This window comes from Drosophila teissieri, chromosome 3R, assembly GCF_016746235.2.
Source record: "Drosophila teissieri strain GT53w chromosome 3R, Prin_Dtei_1.1, whole genome shotgun sequence".
NCBI lineage: Eukaryota > Metazoa > Arthropoda > Insecta > Diptera > Drosophilidae > Drosophila > Drosophila teissieri.
Genome location: NC_053032.1, coordinates 7,596,943 through 7,614,737, shown reverse-complemented (window position 1 = coordinate 7,614,737; position 17,795 = coordinate 7,596,943). Strand labels below are relative to the sequence as shown.

The following is a 17,795-nucleotide window of genomic DNA, read 5'->3' as shown; positions in this document are numbered from 1 at the left end:
ACAGAATCAAAAAAATAAAATTTTGGTAAAGGCTGTAATTGTAATAAAATTGTAATAAAATGTAATCAAAATTAAGGCACAATTTCCAGTTTACGCACACCATTTGTTATCGCAATTAAAGTACCACAAAGTGCTGTCGTATGTTTTCAGCCCCGTTTTGAATTTCTGTAAGAGCGACCTTGTCCTTTCATTAAATTGCAATCAGCCATAACATCTGAAGCTGCAACCTTGTGAGATCCATTTGCCAAAAAGCAGTCCACATAATCTTCCTCTCGTTCACCGGCAGCTTTGTCGTCAATCGTTACGATTGTCAATCACGTCTGTTGATTTATTCAACTCCATGAACTTGAGAGCTGTGGTGAGTACTTGATTCGATACCTGACAAAAAACCCCATTGACGGACATGGGCTTGCCTAATAAACATTGCCTAATTAAATTCGGATCACTTTTCGACCAGCAATGATGGGTTATTGTTTGGAACAGACGGACTAAGGGCATATTTATTTCTCAGATCGTTCAACTTGTCTTTAGAGACATGAAAAGTACATTTAAATGTTCAATTTCAAGTTTTATTAGGAGCTTAAATAAATCTGTCCTAAAATTATAAATCCATTTCGTATCTACATTGTTTTTTGCTTATTATTAAACTTCAAAGAGGTTTTAAAGTTATATGAGATAATCTTTATAATAACTGGCTAGTCCAGCAATGGGTATCCGCCAAGGCGCATCTCGCACAGTAGAGTAATTCTACGCATTTCTAAAGGAATTTATGAATGATTTCTGCTGGTGATTTACGACCGTTTTGTTCATTTTCGTAAGTTGAGCATGAGGAAACGCGACTTGGGGGTGTCAAACTCTAAGCCGAGTTGACAAAGCTCAATTTTGTGCCCGGCCATATCACGGCTTTCAAACATTTTCCTGCTATTTCTGTGGCTTTTTATTATGGCTCATTTGGCTGCTGCTGCCACTTTTGGTGGAAGCTCTTTTTCTCTGGTTTCCTCGGTCTTGGAGTGGTTCAGTTGGGTACGGGAGCTCGCCTCATTCACGTCGCGTATTCGGCGCAAATAACAGTAAAGCTATTATTATTCGCGAATATCGGCGCGCCTTCGCGTACGAGTTCCAGAATTTCATATTTGGCTGCAGTATATTCGGAACAACAAGAAGTTGTAAATAGCTTAGGAGTGAAACTAATGCTCTGGAGTTCGAATACGTTAATAAAATAAGAAGCTACATACATAGGTAACTTGTTTTGTTGAATAACTGACCGTTGGTCAATTTGGTTGCAAATGCAACCGCCAAACTGAACAATTGCCAAATATTATCATACGTTGTTGCTCCCGTGTTGCATGACTGGCTGCCTCTAAGTGGAAATAAAAGTTGTTCGCACCCCCAAGTTTGTGTCTTGTTGAAGTCTTTCGTTTACCACTGTTACCATGTCTCCATACTAACGCACGATTTGTCATGTTTGTAGTTTTCTTTTCACGCTGTATTTGTATTTATTTGCTGCAGTACTAAGACCAGTAATAATCGCCGAGCTTAAGTTAAAGGGGTCAAGTGCAGGAGGCAAACAAAAAGATTACAAAACGAATTACATGAAGATGAGGCCGTTTGAATGGCTTGCGATGAGAAGTGTCTTTTATTTTTGGTGCTGGGAGAAGTCTTTACGATGGCAATTAAAATAATATGGAAGTCTTTTGAATTGCATGCAAACACTAAATTCGGATGACAATTATACCATTATTATCAGACTGCACCCAGTATCTTGAAACATTTTGTATAATTTTTTATAATATAAATTATAAGTATTTTCAATTTAGATAAAGAAAATGATTATTACAGCATGAGATAAAAGAAACTTTCCTCGTTAATGAAGATTTAAGTTTTTGAAGCCATCGGTAAGGCTTTATAAACTAACATATAGTTTTACTGATCCATTTTATTGCCTAATTTCATATTCCTTCTTGAAATGTACCCAATGTTAAGGAACTTAAAAAGTACTGTAACATGCTGAAGAATCAATAATAGCAAAAATAATTAATATACAAATCTGCGTGCAAAAGACAAGGACACTTTGAACAAATACCGGTAGCTCTTCACGCCCACTAACTCAGATTACTTAAAACAATAAAGGCAATATAAACCCAACGAATGTACATTTACCTTTGAAATTAACAGTCGACAAACAGTTCTGTTAAGCAAACCGTTGCTGTTAAACTAAAACCACGAGCATGTCGCAACAGTGCCCCTCAAACTGTGCTAGGCTACTGGCTTACCTGGTGGCGACTATGCTCTTTGCCACTCACTTGGCAAACGCGTCCAGCCAGATCGATGTGGATGCGGATCTAAAGCACATGCTGGGTCGTTGCCACAGGGTGAACGAGGATTTCAACGAGTGCATGCGGCAGGTGTTTAACGACCTGAGGGCCTACTTCACAACAGGTGAGTGAGATTTGGATTACGGGCGAGCAATCATGGGGCAACTCTTTCAGGTGTGCCCGACTACAACATCAAGCCCTTTGACCCACACCACTGTGGCTATGTTGAACTGCGGCGGGGTGATTCACAGGGTCTGGGCAGCTTTCGTCTGATATTGCGCAATGTATCCGAGTACGGATGGGCGCGATCCGAGGTGACCAAGTTCCATGCCGATCCAGAGGACCACCGCATCGTCTACACACAGTATTTCCCCGACAAAAGCTTGGAGGGGGAGTACGAGTTTGCCGCCAAGATGCTGGGCACTGAGATGAACAGAAGAGGCCACTGGAATCTAACCCTCTATGATTACAGGTGGGCACCGCGTTGCATGCAAATATTTCCCAAGCTGTGTTGCAAACACCAGTATTGTTGTAAGCTTTGGCTTAAAAGTTGACTCCACTGCTCCCAAGACGACAACCTATCGCTCACTTTATTTCCTTCCTCAGTCAAACCACTAGCGTTCGACGCATCGGAGGTCCGGGTTCGCTCATCAAAGTCCACGTGGAGGTGGACCGCATCGGCGGAATGGAGCTGCACATTGAGAACTTGCTGCAGGGACAGCCCCTCAACCAACTAGCCGATGGAGTGATCAACAGCATGTGGCAGCTGGGATTGCCCTTCATCAAGCCGATGATTAACGAGTTGGTCAGCACGGCATTTACGGATATATTCAACGAGTCCTTCCGGCACTTTCCCCTCGAGAAGTTCCTCGCCGCGTGACCTCATCTAGTTAATCTGTATCTGTTTTGTGGTATTTTTATTGGAACTTATAACAAAGGCTAGTTAATTAAACACTCAGACGACATCTGCCAAAGCACTCGGGATTGATTCGTTCTGCTGCTGCGCCGCGGGCGGTTGCAGGGACATCTGAGCCAGGGAGCGGGCAAAGAGCTTGCTTAGCGAGATGATCACGTAGGAGGAGCTCTGCAGCTGCTGATCCACCGTTTCGTACAGGAGTTGATAGGCCTGCTCCAGCTCCGGGGTGAGGGTGGCTAGAAATGATGGACGAAATATAATTTCAAAATTGATCTAAAGTTCTAGTAGGTTCGGGATATCAAATGCCGTGAAACTTAAAGCTAGAAGTCTTAGGGGAAATACTTGTGTGCACGTTTATGGTTTGAGAATAAATATATTTAACTGCAATTTCTTAAGAATGTGAGGATGCGAGCATAAAGAATTACTTTCTGTGTTCAAGGCTGGAACTTCTTTTAGAAAAGTTTCATTTTTATTTTCCATTCCCACCTGTCCGTCCGTATGAACGTCGATATCACGGGATATCATGAGAGAGTATGAGAGCTAAAGATTAAGGATGCTGATGTCTTGTTTTTTGTTTTCAAACCGCCCACAGATGTCACGCCCAACTTTGAAAAATCGTTCAATTTTCAAATCTTTTTTCATTCTATGTATTAGGCGGCTGTCTTTCAAATATAACGTAGGCATTTCTAAAAACTTGACTTTGTGTTTACTCACGTTTTTGCTGCAGCGTTTGCTTTCCGAGATCGAACATGAATCGCAGGTAGCAGAGCTGATTGTACAGGTCCCGCTCCGTGTACTGACGCAGTAAGCTGCCACCCCTGCACTTTTGGCACAGCGGGCGGTGCGACTTCTTCCTTAGGGAGTGCGTGCGGGTGTTGAAGTTGCAATCCGGGTGATCACAGACCAGCCAGTTTTTATAGAATCGTTGCACATACCGCCGCATGGAAAGCTGCAGCTGATTGCGGACGCTGGCCAGGTACTGAATCGGTGCTGTCTGGCACTCGGAGTTCGCGCATTGCTGGAGCACGGCTATGTGGGAGTTGCTTGGTCCCGGACGGTATGCGGTCGCCATTAGCTGCTCCGCCTTACAGGTAACGCACTGGAAGCGGAACGGTTCGCACAGGCGGTACAACTGGAGAGTCGTCTTGAGCAGGGACTCGCCCTCCGACTGCTCGGTGTTCTCTCGCTGGGTTCTATATACACGAAATTTTGATTAGGTTCGAGTTTGTAAGGAGTAATATAATAGTTAAAGCAATTATGAATACCTTTGCGCGTTCTGGCGGAACTTGGTTGGGTCCATGCCCAGACACTCGGCGATGCGACTCGCGTCGGTTCCTTCTAGCACCTCCACCATTCGCGTGACTACTGGATGGATCTGGTGTCCCAGGTAGTAATTCGTGTCCAGCTGCAGCTTCTTATCCCCGCTGGTCTTAAGCTCATCCAAATGGTACGCTCGCTGCATTGCAGCATTTGTGGTGCCATCCAAACATATTACATAGTCCACCATATCGCCCTTTTTGTACCGCCTATTACGCTCTCGATTCATCCGAAGGGCCACCTGGACGTGGGGTAATGAAGCACTATTGGCATATTCCTGGGGAGTCCGAGTTAGCTGCTTGGTGATGACAAACAGTGGCAGCGGTACTACACCCTCTGCGATTTGATTTTTGATCTTCTCTAGCTGGGCATGCACTGCATCCAGTTTTTCTTCCAAAGGCTTTTCCGACAGCACTTCATCGAGAACGGCTTTTCCCACCATTACAGCTAGCTGAGACCAATCCCGACGAACTATATCCAGGCCCTTGTGCTCCTGTTCACGCCTCAGGTTTCCCTTGGAATCCTTGCTCAACTTGACAGCGGCATACTTCTTTTTCTTCAGCAAGAGCAAACAGCCAAATACTCCATCGATATCCAATTCCAGCTGCTTATAAAGTTTATTTACACTCTGCTTAATGCTGTGACCAATCTTGTAGACCTGATCGTAGTCTGTTATATTGGTATTTATCATCAGGGAATCTGTATCTCCATAAACAACGTCATAGTTCAACTTTTGAACGAGTTGTTGTGTGCTTGTGAGGATTTCTCTGCCTTTGTGGGTGACCAAAGCAGCCAAGTGTTGGGCAAAGAACCGGGAGTGGGCGAAGCCCAAACAACCATACATGGAGTTAGCAGTTAGCTTCAGGGCCATCTGCCTAATGTGGTACTGCATCTGCAGTTCCGGTGAAAGATCTGGCGCTGCCATTAGCTTTTTCACCTCTTTCCGCGACTCCACCAAACGTTTTAGTTGGAGGGGTAATATTCCAGCTTCCGTTTTGGAATCCGGTAGAGTGGGCAACTCATCTGCATCCACGGGCTGTTGGACAGTGGTGAAGCATATGTTGTATTCCTGTATTATGCTGGGGTACAGGGAGTTAAAATCCATAAGGAGAACGTACTTTTCGTAGAGACCGCGCAAAGGCTCCAGGACCAATCCACCAGCATAGGCTGCCTTCTTTTTGTTTTGCAACGTAGCATCTGCACCTGAAAACGTGGCCTCTGAATCTCCTGCAGCACTGCGTTTGGAAATCGGCTTTTTATCCGGCACTATATAGTTCTTCTCGTGGAAAGCATGCAGCAATAGAAACTCATTCCGTTCAGAACGCCCTCCTTGAAGGGTCCTGGTCATGGTATTGCCGCAAATATTGGTGATTTGTAACGCCAACGGCATGATGTTGAGCTCACACATCAGCCTTAGTAAATATGAATTGTCCTGCATGGTGAGCGATATGAGCTTAGTGATGCTCTCTCCTTTCTCGTACATCTCCAGGAGATCATCAGCATTCACTTCCATTCTCTCTGATTCCTTAAGCTTCAGAACTTGCTTGCATAGCGTTTGCAGATCATAGGATCTTGCTCTTATACACTCCTCGGCAGACCGCTTTACATCACAAACCATTCTCCCGACAAAATGTTCCAGCAAACGCTTGCCAAACGATTGGCTTAGTCTAAGTCGCCCCATTCGGGACCATTGAGGAATCTTCAAGGCTACAATTTGATCGGTTATCACATTTAGTTGACAATCCATGGAATCAAAGGTCACAATGAGATCTGCATCTATTTTCTGATACTGAGCTAAGAACCAACTTAATAGGGCTCGCTCCGAGTCATGTTTGTGCACTGTAGTGGATTTATATTTTGCCATCTCAAAGTTCAAATCCAAAGGCCAACTAACCACTGCCGGACGGGTCAAAGCGCACATATGACGATTGAAAGCGGGCTGTGGAGCAGGGCGGTCGATATGAAAGCGATTGTGGGTCAGCATCGAAATCATGCATATCTCGTTTCTCGAGGTTTTGGGATTCATTGAGGTGCGTACATTAAGTGCTAGTAACGTAAGTGGAGGTGGTGGTGCTGGTTTTCCCTTATCTTGCACCAACTCCACATTTTTGGGCTCAGTCAGTGTGACTTCGATGTTGCACCAACTCATGGGAGCGGGGTTCACCTTAAATCCAGTCACCTGCAGCCAACAGGGCCCCTTGATTTTCCGATCTAAGAGAAATCTTTCGAGTGCATTTGTGGTGGCACCGAATATATGTGCTATGGAGTTGTATTTCTTGTTGGCCGACAAATTCGGCAGAGGTTTTTTGCCATCGTAGTGAACCTCCAAGTAATCGCAAGATTGCGGAACTTCAATACCGATGGCGTGGTGGGCAAAACTCTTGGTGACCTTGCGGGATCGAAAGAATTCCAGCTTAAGTTTGTTTGCCACCTCGCTATCAAACTCCTTGTATATGTCTGCGACTGTCACCTTTTGCTTGGTTGGCTCCTTCGAAATGGGGTCTAAGAGCTGAAGGAATAGAAATAGAAATAAATGTAAATACATTTGCGAGATAATACTTACGAATTGCCGGGGTAGCAGATAGAGCACACGGTTGATGTTCTGTACACGGAGACAGACGGACTTTCCATCGGCGGTCCGACCGAAGAGGAAGACCTCGCCGGGCATCTTTACTGGATCTTCGTAGGCCTCCCAGTACCAGAACCGCAGCTGTTGATCTGCGGAGATTGTCGATTCCTGCTCCATGGTGAGCACGGATTTTTCAAAGTCATCGTCCATTTGGCATATGGACTCCCAATTATTTAGCAGCCTGCTTATGTCCTCCGACTCCGATTCGGAACCCTTTGCGGAACCCCCTGTTTCCCTTTTGGGCGATGCATTCCCGTCGACTTTAGCTTGGGATGTTTTCTCAGCTGATTTTTTCGTTTGGGAAATCTTCTCCTTGAGCTGCGTCTTCTCCACATCGAACTGATTTTCATCGTCATCCAGACAGCTGAAATCCATTTCATTGTCGGAGAAGGCATCTTCGGTTGCTTTTTTGGCAGGTGTCTTTTCGGGCGCCGGCTCTTTTTTGATTGTAGGACTGGAGAAAAAGGCCACCTTTGTGTTTGGAACAGCTGCCTTGGGCTTCAGGATGCGCTCCAGCATCTCGTTATCGCTACTGGCCTCCGCTTTCTTACGTTCCTGCTCCTGAACTTTGATGTTGTTCAGAAAACTATTCATGTATTCCTTGGCAGCAGCGGCGTCGAATTTACGCGAGGTAACTGATATTTTGGCCGGGGCTATAACTTTTTCCGCCTTCTCTGACGTCGCCGCAGGCTCTTCCTTGATTTCTCCCAAGATATCAGCCAGGATATCATCATCTTTCACACTGTTCTTTACGTCTATTTTTTTGGGCACTGCATTGCTAAATAGATTCTTGATGGACGCTTTTCCTGTTACTGGTTTTTCAGTCTCCCGTGGTCTCTTCTTGTTGTTAGGAGCAACACCCTTCTTCTTTTTGGAGTCCTTTCGATCCTCCTCACCATCGGAGTACTCATCTTCATCCTCGAAGAAATCGCGAAGATCTTCTGCGTAACCAGTACCATCTGAAAATCGAAATTTGTATTATAAATGATTAAGTTCAGAGGATGCGGTTTGATCGACCATGTCGATACCCTCTTACTTACCCTCTTCGATCCAATCGTCCCCGTACTTCTCCTGCGCCCTCTTGGCGTATTCTCGCTCATCCACCACATCGTATACGTCGTCCACCTGGTCTTCCACTTGGCATTTGTTCTTGGTTCCCTTCAGCTGACGCAGTCGCTCCATGGCGGCGAACCTCCCATTTTTGTCTACTCTCTGGCGCTTGGCGCGCGGTTCAGCTGGACATATATTATTCCGGTGAAGAAGATGTTTAAGGGTGCTATCTTATTAACTTACACGGTGATTCGGACATTGCAATTGTTTATAATAATTAAATTATAATTCCGCCGTGTTGTGCTGCAGATTTGTACATTTATTTTGTGACCAGGGGTGCAGGCTGATTGAAGCGGGAATGGCGGGAAAATATCGATAAAAGAGAAACGATGTGTTAAGTGTTGCCGTATCGCTGCAATATTATATCGATAGGGTCGTAACAAAGAAGAAGTTCTTTCTTTCGACCCTATCCGTAGTAAAAGAAAATAACATAAAAGCCGTCAAATAACCGTCATCCCATTTGCCCGTTTATTTTTAACTAATAACCATATTAGTTATCAACATTTATTTGAATTAGTTGGTGGGAATATATCGATAGCTGGCAACACTCTATGTTAGCCCTGGGCACTGTTATCGCTAAATCTGTCAGCACTGTTCGTTGACAGTTAACAGTAACAGTTAGCATGGAGAGCTGTGTACTAAGCGATTTAAAAATACTCTTATATTTTGGCGGGAAATTAAACTCAATATTTAAAATAAATTAGGCAAGTCCCTTAATTTATTTGTATACTACACTTTTCCTCGAGAGTAATAAAATCCATTTGAAAGTAGCTTAGCGTGATAACCTTGTAGCTTTTAGAAAAGCATTCTTAAAGGAATTTCCGAGCTAAAGCTTTTATATTTCAGTGGCTTAAAAAGAGAAATAACTTTCTCATGGAGATGTTGCTTCACCACGATCCCCTTTTATGTACTTGTCCTTTGTTTTGATTTCCCAACTAAAAGACAATAGTTTGGTTTTAATCGTATTTTATTTATTATCCATAATATTAGGCTTATAAAATATATTTTATTATACTTTAAATACAATATACAGCAATTTTGCTTAAGATTTGAGTGGATTTGAAAGTCGTTTTTCATTCCCTATATAATTATCAATGCAAAATCATGGTTTATATATATACACACATACACAAAACAGACTTACATATTACATGAATACATATATTTATGACTATATTTGCTGTTTAAATGTTATAAGCAAAAATTCATACATATTTACAATTTAATAGTAAATATTTAGAATTTCTGCGCTTGCAGTCGTTATATTATACAATTATTTTCGGGTGTTTTGGCGAGGAAAATTTTCGAAAGATGAGGAAATATGGAAAATACTGTTTTAGTAGAGGGTGAGGAACTTATAGAAAACGTATTGAAATGTCAGTCTACCAACGAAAAATGTACAGAAAAGTAGATTAGATTAGATAAAGGAGGGTAGATATTTTGGATCCTTGAGGTATTTTCTTCAGCTATGGGGTGTATTAGTCATTTCTATATGGTTTTATTTTTCTTTTAAGCCACAGACATGGCACAAAAATTTACTATGTTTTTTTTTTTTTTTTAATTTTAAGGAATTTATTTCCGTATATGGTTCCCATAGTTTTGGCTAAACATTTAACAACAGCAACAAATATAAAAACAACAACAAATAATCGTTAACAAGTGCAAGACGAAACTGAAAAGAAAGGAAAACAATAGAAAAATAATCAATAAAAAATTCAGCAAAATCGTACTGCTTAAATTATTTGATATTATTAACTATATTAAATCAGAATACAGGTGCGTTTGAGTTTAAAGTCTTCTTAAAAGGTTTATCTACATTGATTCTTTTAATGTTTTTAATATTTTTCAAACGTTTATTTTTATTAAAAAATGTACTCGATCTGGAACAAAATGTTTTTTAATTTCTAGTCCAGGCCTTCACATTCTATATTTATACCCGTACTCGGAGAGTAGAAGGGCATACTAGATTCGTTGAAAGGTATGGCAAACGCGGGCAGAAGAAGGCGTTTTCGACCATATAAAGTATATATATTCTTGATCAGGATCAATAGCTAGGATCTCAGGAACTATAAAAGCTAAAATGTTAAGATTAAGCATACAGCTTTTAGAGACAGATGCAGCGCAAGTTTGTCCAAATGCTGTCACGCCCACTCTGACGCCCACAAGCCGCCCAGAACTACCACGCCCACACTTATGAAAAATGTTTTTTTATTTTTCTTTATTAGTCATGTTTTAAATATCTATCGATTTGCAAAACAACTTTTTGCCACGTCCTCAATTTCTACCGATATTCCAGAAATTGTTGAAATTTCTAGTTCACACTTCTACTAGCAGAGTATCTGATAGTCGAGGAAATGGACTATAACATTTTTTTCTCTTGTTTTATTCATTATTTTATTTGTTTTGCCAATTTCTATCAATAAAATTCTTCAAATTGAAGCTAAGTAACGGATATCTGATAGTCGAGGGAATCGACTATAGCGTACTGTCTGGTTGATATTTACACATTGTCGCTTAATGGTTATTATCTCACCTTGCTCTGTGCCTGCACAGATGCTACAGATGCTAGACCCACTGTTCACGCCCTTCACACCACCTGCACGGTGGCAAAGGCGCTAAAGGTGACCTTCTTGGGAAACTCCGGTCCGGGGGAGCCACGCGTCTTGATCACCGGCTTGAGGGGCTGGCGGGGCTTCAGGGAGAGCAGTCCGGCGGAGGCGGCCAGTTCCCTGAGGCGCTGGGAGAAGCCGCTGCCTGAGTGACCGGAAGTGTTGGCCGTGTTGTGGTGCTCCAGTCCAGCGCAGTCCAGAACATCCAGGCCGTTGCTCGAGCGATAAACCTGGGCGGTGGCCGTGGGATAAACAGCCAGATTGGTGCCACCCACGCCTCCTGCCGCTGAGGTTGATGAGGTTGCCGTTGCACTAGCGGCTGCTGCCGGAGTTATGTATCTAAAATACAAATAAAAGTTCTAAATTAGCCTTTTTTAGGGTAAAGCTAATTTCAGCTCTTAAATGATCATAAAACTAGAAATATACTAGAAATAAACTAGAAATATATATCTCCATTGTCTAGATACAAAGTGAAAATACCTTAAATACATTACCCTAAAATGAGTTCAAAATGTGAAACGAAAATTAAGATGTTATTATTAAAAAAAAACAATTTTTATTAAAGTTACGATTTGTTTTTAGAATGCATATAAGGGAGTGGTATGAAAAAATGGCTGATCTGAATTTGCGTTATTACGAACGACCGCTAAAAAATACCACTTCAACGTCAAGTGTGGTAACAATATACATTTCCCATCTTGTTATCGCCACCTGGATGGAAGTAGAAGATTGGCAAGGGCTGGGCGCTGATATTACTCAGCCCGCTAATTGATTTATTTTTCTTAGAGCTGAAACTAACCATACACGTGCCGGGTGTGAAGAGATCACCCCATATATAGAGGTGTGTCCCATCAGGTCGCACACAACTGCGAACTCTTTGGAAGGATGATGCCCAGATTTGGGATCCCAGTGGTTGGCAACAGCCGTTTTCCGCTATCAAATCGCAGAAATTTATTCATGATCCATCAGTGTTTACGAGTGTATTTGTGTGCCGAGTGGGCTTTATTGGTTTGGGCTGCTCTTGGTGCAACGCTAAAGGCGCTAATCAATTTGTTTATGAGACGAGCTCGCTTTGGGCTACTTTAGTTTATATATATCTATATATTTATAAGGTTTTCATTATTTGTGCTGTCGTGCAAAAATATATATGCAAATGAGTTTACACACAGCAGCCTCGATTTTTTTTCGAGATAATTGTTTTGCGGCGAACTGAAATGGTTGGGTAAATAAAGTGTGATGAAAAATGAATGCCAGATGAGACATCAATACGCCAGTAAGAAGATCCCAGTGCTCAAACACTGAAGGGGTATATCCACTGTAAGCCGAAACTGAAGCCGAAAACCAAAAAATGGCTAACTGCCACTTGGGATTCAAGTGGCGTGGTTCATCTGATTTTTGAAGGGATCTCTTTAATTGGGTTCATGAGATGCAAATATTTACACAATTGTATAACAAATTCATTGCTTTTTTTCCACATACTGAAGACGCACGATCGATCCCATGAATCAGAAACGAAAGTTATTTGGTTAAAGCGTTATTTCAGCATTAATGGAAACGTTTGCCCTTTTTACTTTAACTGAAAAACAAATAATAATGAGCAAAGACATTTATTGTAATTTATATTAAATCCATAAACCAAAACTAAAGATTTCTAAGAGTCTTTAATTTAGAACAAGCCTTTTTTGGTAAGGGTATTTATTTTGCAGGCATTAAGATATAATTGCCGCTTGCTTTTTGGCTTAATGACGGACGGTTGGTTTGGATATCTGCGCTTTTTACGATAGATTCGGCATTCGGCATTGTTGAGTTAATTGTAGCAATTATTTTGGCAATATAATTCGCTTGCTTGATGTCAATCTCAAGCACGCTTGCCCTTACAATGCATTTCGAGTGCAACTTTTGTACTTAGATCGTAACTAGTCCGAATTAGCATAATATTGCCTTGTGTTTGAACTTCCGAATAAATGAGATTGTAGGGGCCTAATCGTCTTAGAATACAAGCGCATCATAGAAAACGGGTTACACTTAATCTTTTCATTACCTGCGATTCGATTTATCAGATGTAGGGCGATTTTGATCATCTGGTCAAGAAAATATCTATGTGAGACAGAGCGCAGTCGAAGCTCAAAATCTTAATTGCATTCATTAAATTTGTTTGCTAAGCTTTCAGAGGATTTTATTGGATTCATTGCTCGCTATATCATGCCCTTTGCTCAAGTGCTCGAACCGTGTGAATTATCTTAGGGTTTCGTTTTACAATTTTGTTCATCTTTTCTACGGCCATTGTTCTTGTTTTTTTTTGTTTTTATTATTTTGCTTGGGCTGCGGCTTATGAGTATATCATTAAGCAGGGAGTTGCATTCAAAATGTATTTTGGTCGGTGGCTTTTGTTTTTTGGTCTGTGTTTGTTTTCGCTTTGGCATTGAACTTTGCTTTGACTTTGAGGCTTTGAAGCATTCAGAAAATCATAATTAATTATAATATTATAGACATCTTCATATTGTCTGGCCCACAACATATGACGACTGTCTGTATCTGCAAGTGTGTGAGAAAATTGCTCGACATTTTTCTCACAATTTACAGTTGAAGGGGGTTTTTTCGTTGTGTTTTTGTTTCGAGGTATTTTAATTTTTGAGGTATTTGTAGTAATGTCAGGGAAAAGTACGAAAATAGGCTCCTAAGTTGTTACCGCAGAGTGCATTTTGATGCCACTTGAAACTGAAAAATTTTAATTAGTGTGCCAGCAACGTTAAAAATGCTAATCAATACTTTAGTTATTTTTAAAATGATATTTTCGCTGCAAAAATGCATGACTTTCGAAACAGATTTTCACGCTGACAATACATTGTGTGGTGTACATTTTATTTGGTGTACGATTAACCTTCTCAATTTGCTACATTCTTCTTTTCAATGGCCCTCTTCATTCTTGGGATTTCAATTTCATTTCATTTAGTTCATTTATGCACTTCTATGCAGATCTAAATCTGTTGTGTATTGTTCACCATAACACATTCTTTTAGATATCTTGGTGGCCGTCAGCACTTGTCTAATCCCATAACTTAGTTTCCATGCAACTCCCTCACCGGTCTCCGCTACTAAAACGCATCCAAATTGGCTTAAAGAGTTGCTAATTCTGACCCAATTCTCATCGCCTGTTTTTTAAGAGGGGAAGTGGGGAAGGAAGTGGTTTGATGGGGCTCAGACCGGTTAAATTAATAAATCATAGCCGATTTCGGCTTGCCCAAGATGTTTGTTTGCTTCCCCATTTAATTTTAATATATATGCATCTGAGTGACGGTTTTCAAGTTCAGCGAGCGCATAAATTTAAATCCAATCGAAGATCAGCGCAAGGGGAATTTGTTTTTGGCCAGGTAAATTGTGTGATTTTTGGCTGAGGCAATTTAATTTCCAGATCAACGCAATTAATACCGATTGGGAGTTAATTTGATTTGATGTGGCAATCTTCCAGCACCGGTGCATGCAAACAAATATTTCAATTTTGATGTCACGAAGTTGTCAAACATTTGACAAATGACCAAACAAGTTTCTCTGGCCAAGTACTCACAAGATTGCCAACAACGCGCTGCGACGATGCTAAGCATTAGGCAAATGTCTGGCATAATAATTTGTCAAATGCTCTCGACATAAAACCGTCAAACGGAATCAATAGAAGAGCAAAAGTAAGCAAATTGCATAATAAATCCAAATAAAAGCCAGGCTAAGCCATAAACATTGTAAGACTTTGAACGAAGAGGGGAAACACGAGTTTGCAGATGGCAGTGGGATAAACTGCAGAAATTGAATACCGTTGTCTAAGAACTTAAGGGGGAAAACCGACAGTACTAATATTTTTATACCCGTTACTCGTAGAGTAAAAGGGTATACTAGATTCGTTGAAAAGTATGTAACTGGCAGAAGGAAGCACTTCCGACCATATATATATATTCTTGATCAGGATCAATAGCCGAGTCGATCTGGCCATGTCCGTCTGTCCGTCCGTTTGAACGTCGAGATCTCAGGAACTATAAAAGCTAGCAAGTTGAGAATAAGCATACAGACTCCAGAGACATAGACGCAGCGCAAGTTTGTCTATTCATGTTGCCACGCCCACTCTAACGCCCACAAACCGCCCAAAACTGCCACGCCCACACTTTTGCAAAATATTTTGATATTTTTTCTATTTTGTATTAGTCTTGTAAATTTCTAACGATTCTGTCAGTGCTGAAGACTCCTGCACTTTCACTAGCTGAGTAAAGGGTATCAGATAGTCGGGGAACTCGACTGTAGCGTTCTCTCTTGTTAAAATTAAAACCAACTTTTACTACTGTTATTTCTTTAAAATAAATAAAGTAAACATAAACATAACATAAACATATATATTATATATTGCAATTCAACATATATGTATATCATAAAATTCAATTCGAAGAATAATTACGTTTCCAGATACCATTAAATTTTTTCATAAATAAATCATAAAACGGGAGAAAAAAATAAACTCGTTGTTTATTTTACACATTTTCAAACCAGAAATACTATAAATATATTACCAGCTGTAGAGCATAGATATGGCATAGAAATTTCTCTTAAAAGCTGCGGATCTAAGGCAGCTGCCGGCTGTCTTCCAACATAATTACATATTTTTACTGTTGCAGTTGCATCTTCTTTGTGCAGCCCGTCTGGAACTTCCCCAGCTTTCTGCTTGTGTGGTATGTTAAGCAGCTGCCCAGAAAATGGCAAAAAGAAAATATATAATAACGAAAGGAAAGAAAACAAAAGAAGCGCCGCACATGCTCAGTTTCACATCCGCATGGCTTTCTTCCCCTTTCCCGTCCCTTCTCGTCACTCGGCCCAACAATTGCTTTATTTTGGGGCAAATGAAAAGCAATTTTTATGCCACAATTATCTGCAACAGCCAAAGGCGATGCAGAACGCGAAGTGAGGCAAGTGCCAGCCTCCAGTTCGTTGCCAGAGTCTTTTGTTTAGCATACGGCACAAAAATATTCTAGCAGAGGCGGAGGAAGTTGGTATGGAAAGTGTCGCTAGTTGCACAGATTCCGTGGAGAAATTTCTACAGGCAAAGGCTTTTTAATATGGTGCACTTACAGTTTGACAGCCGCCAGGCTGGCTGTACATATTAAATTTGCGTATGTAAATGGATAGTAACTGTTCGATATAATTGCATATCAATTAGGGATATGTAATTAGTTTCAGCTTTACAGCTTTTTCAGTTAAAGGCGTAGTAGCAAAGAAAAGTAAATAACATAAAAATATTTTTAAGTACATTTTTAAACTTCAAAAATTGGAAACCACGTGCTGAAGTCATTTTAGCTTCAGAGGAAGCTAACAAAATTTCGCTTCACTCCAATTTTGTTTTGGCCTGCTTATTTGGTGTATTTGGTAATATAATTTATTTGGCATACTTTAACCGACTTGTTGTTAGCATTGACTGGTTCCTTCAGATCGCTGACTGTTATTCTGCCGTTCGGGCATAAGTAATGTCTATATAAAAATATGTATCGCATCATGTGACTCGACTTTTGACATTTTCAACCGATTAGCGCAGTTCGTCGCATCGAATCGAAACACGTTTTGATCGCTTCTCGAAATATTCTAATATTCAGCATGGGCGTTCTCCCTTTTATTTTGCGCAAAGCGATCACTTGGGGCGACGCGAAATGTCAAGGTTGCAAGTTCCAAAAGACATTCGTGCTGACTCGTCAAATATCCATTTGCGAGTTCGCAACTTGTAAGCGGCGAGAATTTCCAATTACAGTGGCCGAAGGATAGAATAGAAGATGGGCATCATAAAGCCCAAATGGATCTCTGATTGTTTAGCCAGTCATCGCCCCGAAGAATTGAAGGCATAGAAGAATCCCGGAGGCCGAAGGGCAGGAGCAACATGAGGTGAGGCAAATCTTTCACACGTTCATAGCTCTTTCGAGGGGAGTACGAGTAATCCCCACTCTGCCTCGTCTACTGTGCGTCTCTCCGCTCCGACCATCGAAATTGTTTATTGAAATCGATGATGAATGATTGAAAGTTACTATTAGTTGCCAGCAGTCGCCAGCAGTTGCCGCAGTTGCTGCCGTCGCTGTTGTTATTATTGAATTTGCTGTCGGAAGCAATTTACAAATTGTTTCGCCAGACAGCAGATTCTGCTCTCCGCTCTGTTTTTCTTTTTTTTTGTGGGCTTTGTTTTGTTAGATTCTACAATTTTCTTCTAGCTTTTTACTTTTCTTTCTCTTTAAACTTTTATTAAGACAACAGAACATCTAAAATTTAAATTAAAGTTTTTATGGTGCACCAAGGAAGTAACATTTTCATGTTCGTTGCTTAATTCTTTCGTTTAGAATAGTTCCATCTACCAACTATACAAATAAAGAGCATAAAAAGAAGTCCTCTACTACAAATACATACATCTAAAAAGAAATATATTTATGACATAAAAAATAATACATTTTAATAGTATGTACGGGGAAACAGAAAAATTTCCATGGAACAATACATATAAGAGCAATGAATTATAAGTGGAGAAAGTTACACAAATTGAGCTTCATCTTAATAAATTTGGAATAATAAAGTTTCCAGCAACTCCAAGGCGTTGTTGGTATAAAGTGATAAGTGAGTGATTAACACCAGCAAAATAATGCAATTTTCGTAGTGCTGCGGAATTGAAGCGTGGACAGCACTCAATCTCGTTTTACACTCCAATTGCTGGGTAATACAACTCGCCCATATTCCGATTTTCACTCCTTTTGCCAATCGGCAAAGAAGTTGATCGAACCTTGAAAAGTAAGCACTTAAACCATTCTGATTGCCCGCAATTGAGAATCAAAAAATAGTCTGGCGAGCATAACAAAATACCAGAAAACGTCTACAAAACCTTGGGGTTAGCA

The 17,795-nt window shown here is 40.9% G+C and overlaps 3 protein-coding genes across 5 annotated transcripts in view; 1 reads left to right on the top strand and 2 right to left on the bottom strand.

Annotated features, from left to right (window-relative positions):
* Positions 1–1,033: 1,033 nt before the first annotated feature.
* Positions 1,034–3,292, top strand: LOC122621207 (circadian clock-controlled protein daywake). 3 transcript variants are annotated; one of them, XM_043798996.1, is made up of 4 exons: positions 1,034–1,239; positions 2,187–2,439; positions 2,490–2,787; positions 2,922–3,292. In XM_043798996.1, exons 2-4 carry the CDS (start codon positions 2,229–2,231, stop codon positions 3,193–3,195), a joined length of 783 nt encoding a protein of 260 aa, XP_043654931.1. In that variant the 5' UTR covers positions 1,034–1,239; positions 2,187–2,228; the 3' UTR covers positions 3,196–3,292. The 3 variants fall into 3 exon arrangements, with proteins under 3 accessions (XP_043654931.1, XP_043654929.1, XP_043654930.1); XM_043798994.1 differs by having other exon boundaries at positions 2,176–2,439; XM_043798995.1 differs by having other exon boundaries at positions 1,984–2,439.
* Positions 3,206–8,596, bottom strand: LOC122621206 (DNA polymerase alpha catalytic subunit). Its single transcript, XM_043798993.1, has 6 exons — positions 8,471–8,596; positions 8,218–8,412; positions 7,112–8,136; positions 4,497–7,057; positions 3,946–4,424; positions 3,206–3,467 (listed from the first exon to the last, which is right to left on the bottom strand). Exons 1-6 carry the CDS (start codon positions 8,484–8,486, stop codon positions 3,271–3,273), a joined length of 4,473 nt encoding a protein of 1,490 aa, XP_043654928.1. The 5' UTR covers positions 8,487–8,596; the 3' UTR covers positions 3,206–3,270.
* A 774-nt stretch (positions 8,597–9,370) lies between these two features.
* LOC122620553 overlaps positions 9,371–17,795 on the bottom strand; it is a 50,113-nt gene continuing 41,688 nt past the window's right edge. The window contains exons 2-3 of the mRNA XM_043798068.1: positions 10,821–11,235; positions 9,371–9,959 (exon numbers count right to left, since the gene is read on the bottom strand). Coding sequence (XP_043654003.1) covers positions 10,875–11,235 — 361 coding nt within the window. The 3' untranslated portion in view covers positions 9,371–9,959; positions 10,821–10,874. The remainder of the gene's footprint in view (positions 9,960–10,820; positions 11,236–17,795) is intronic.

Coding starts and splice junctions, on each gene's coding strand:
- LOC122621207 (XM_043798996.1), top strand. CDS start 2,229: ATGTCGCAACAGTGCCCCTCAAACTGTGCTAGGCTACTGGCTTACCTG. Junction 2,440..2,489: donor GAGGGCCTACTTCACAACAG/GTGAGTGAGATT, acceptor CAACTCTTTCAG/GTGTGCCCGACTACAACATC. Junction 2,788..2,921: donor CTAACCCTCTATGATTACAG/GTGGGCACCGCG, acceptor TTCCTTCCTCAG/TCAAACCACTAGCGTTCGAC.
- LOC122621206 (XM_043798993.1), bottom strand. Junction 8,137..8,217: donor GGACGATTGGATCGAAGAGG/GTAAGTAAGAGG, acceptor TTCGATTTTCAG/ATGGTACTGGTTACGCAGAA. Junction 4,425..4,496: donor TTCCGCCAGAACGCGCAAAG/GTATTCATAATT, acceptor TCGTGTATATAG/AACCCAGCGAGAGAACACCG.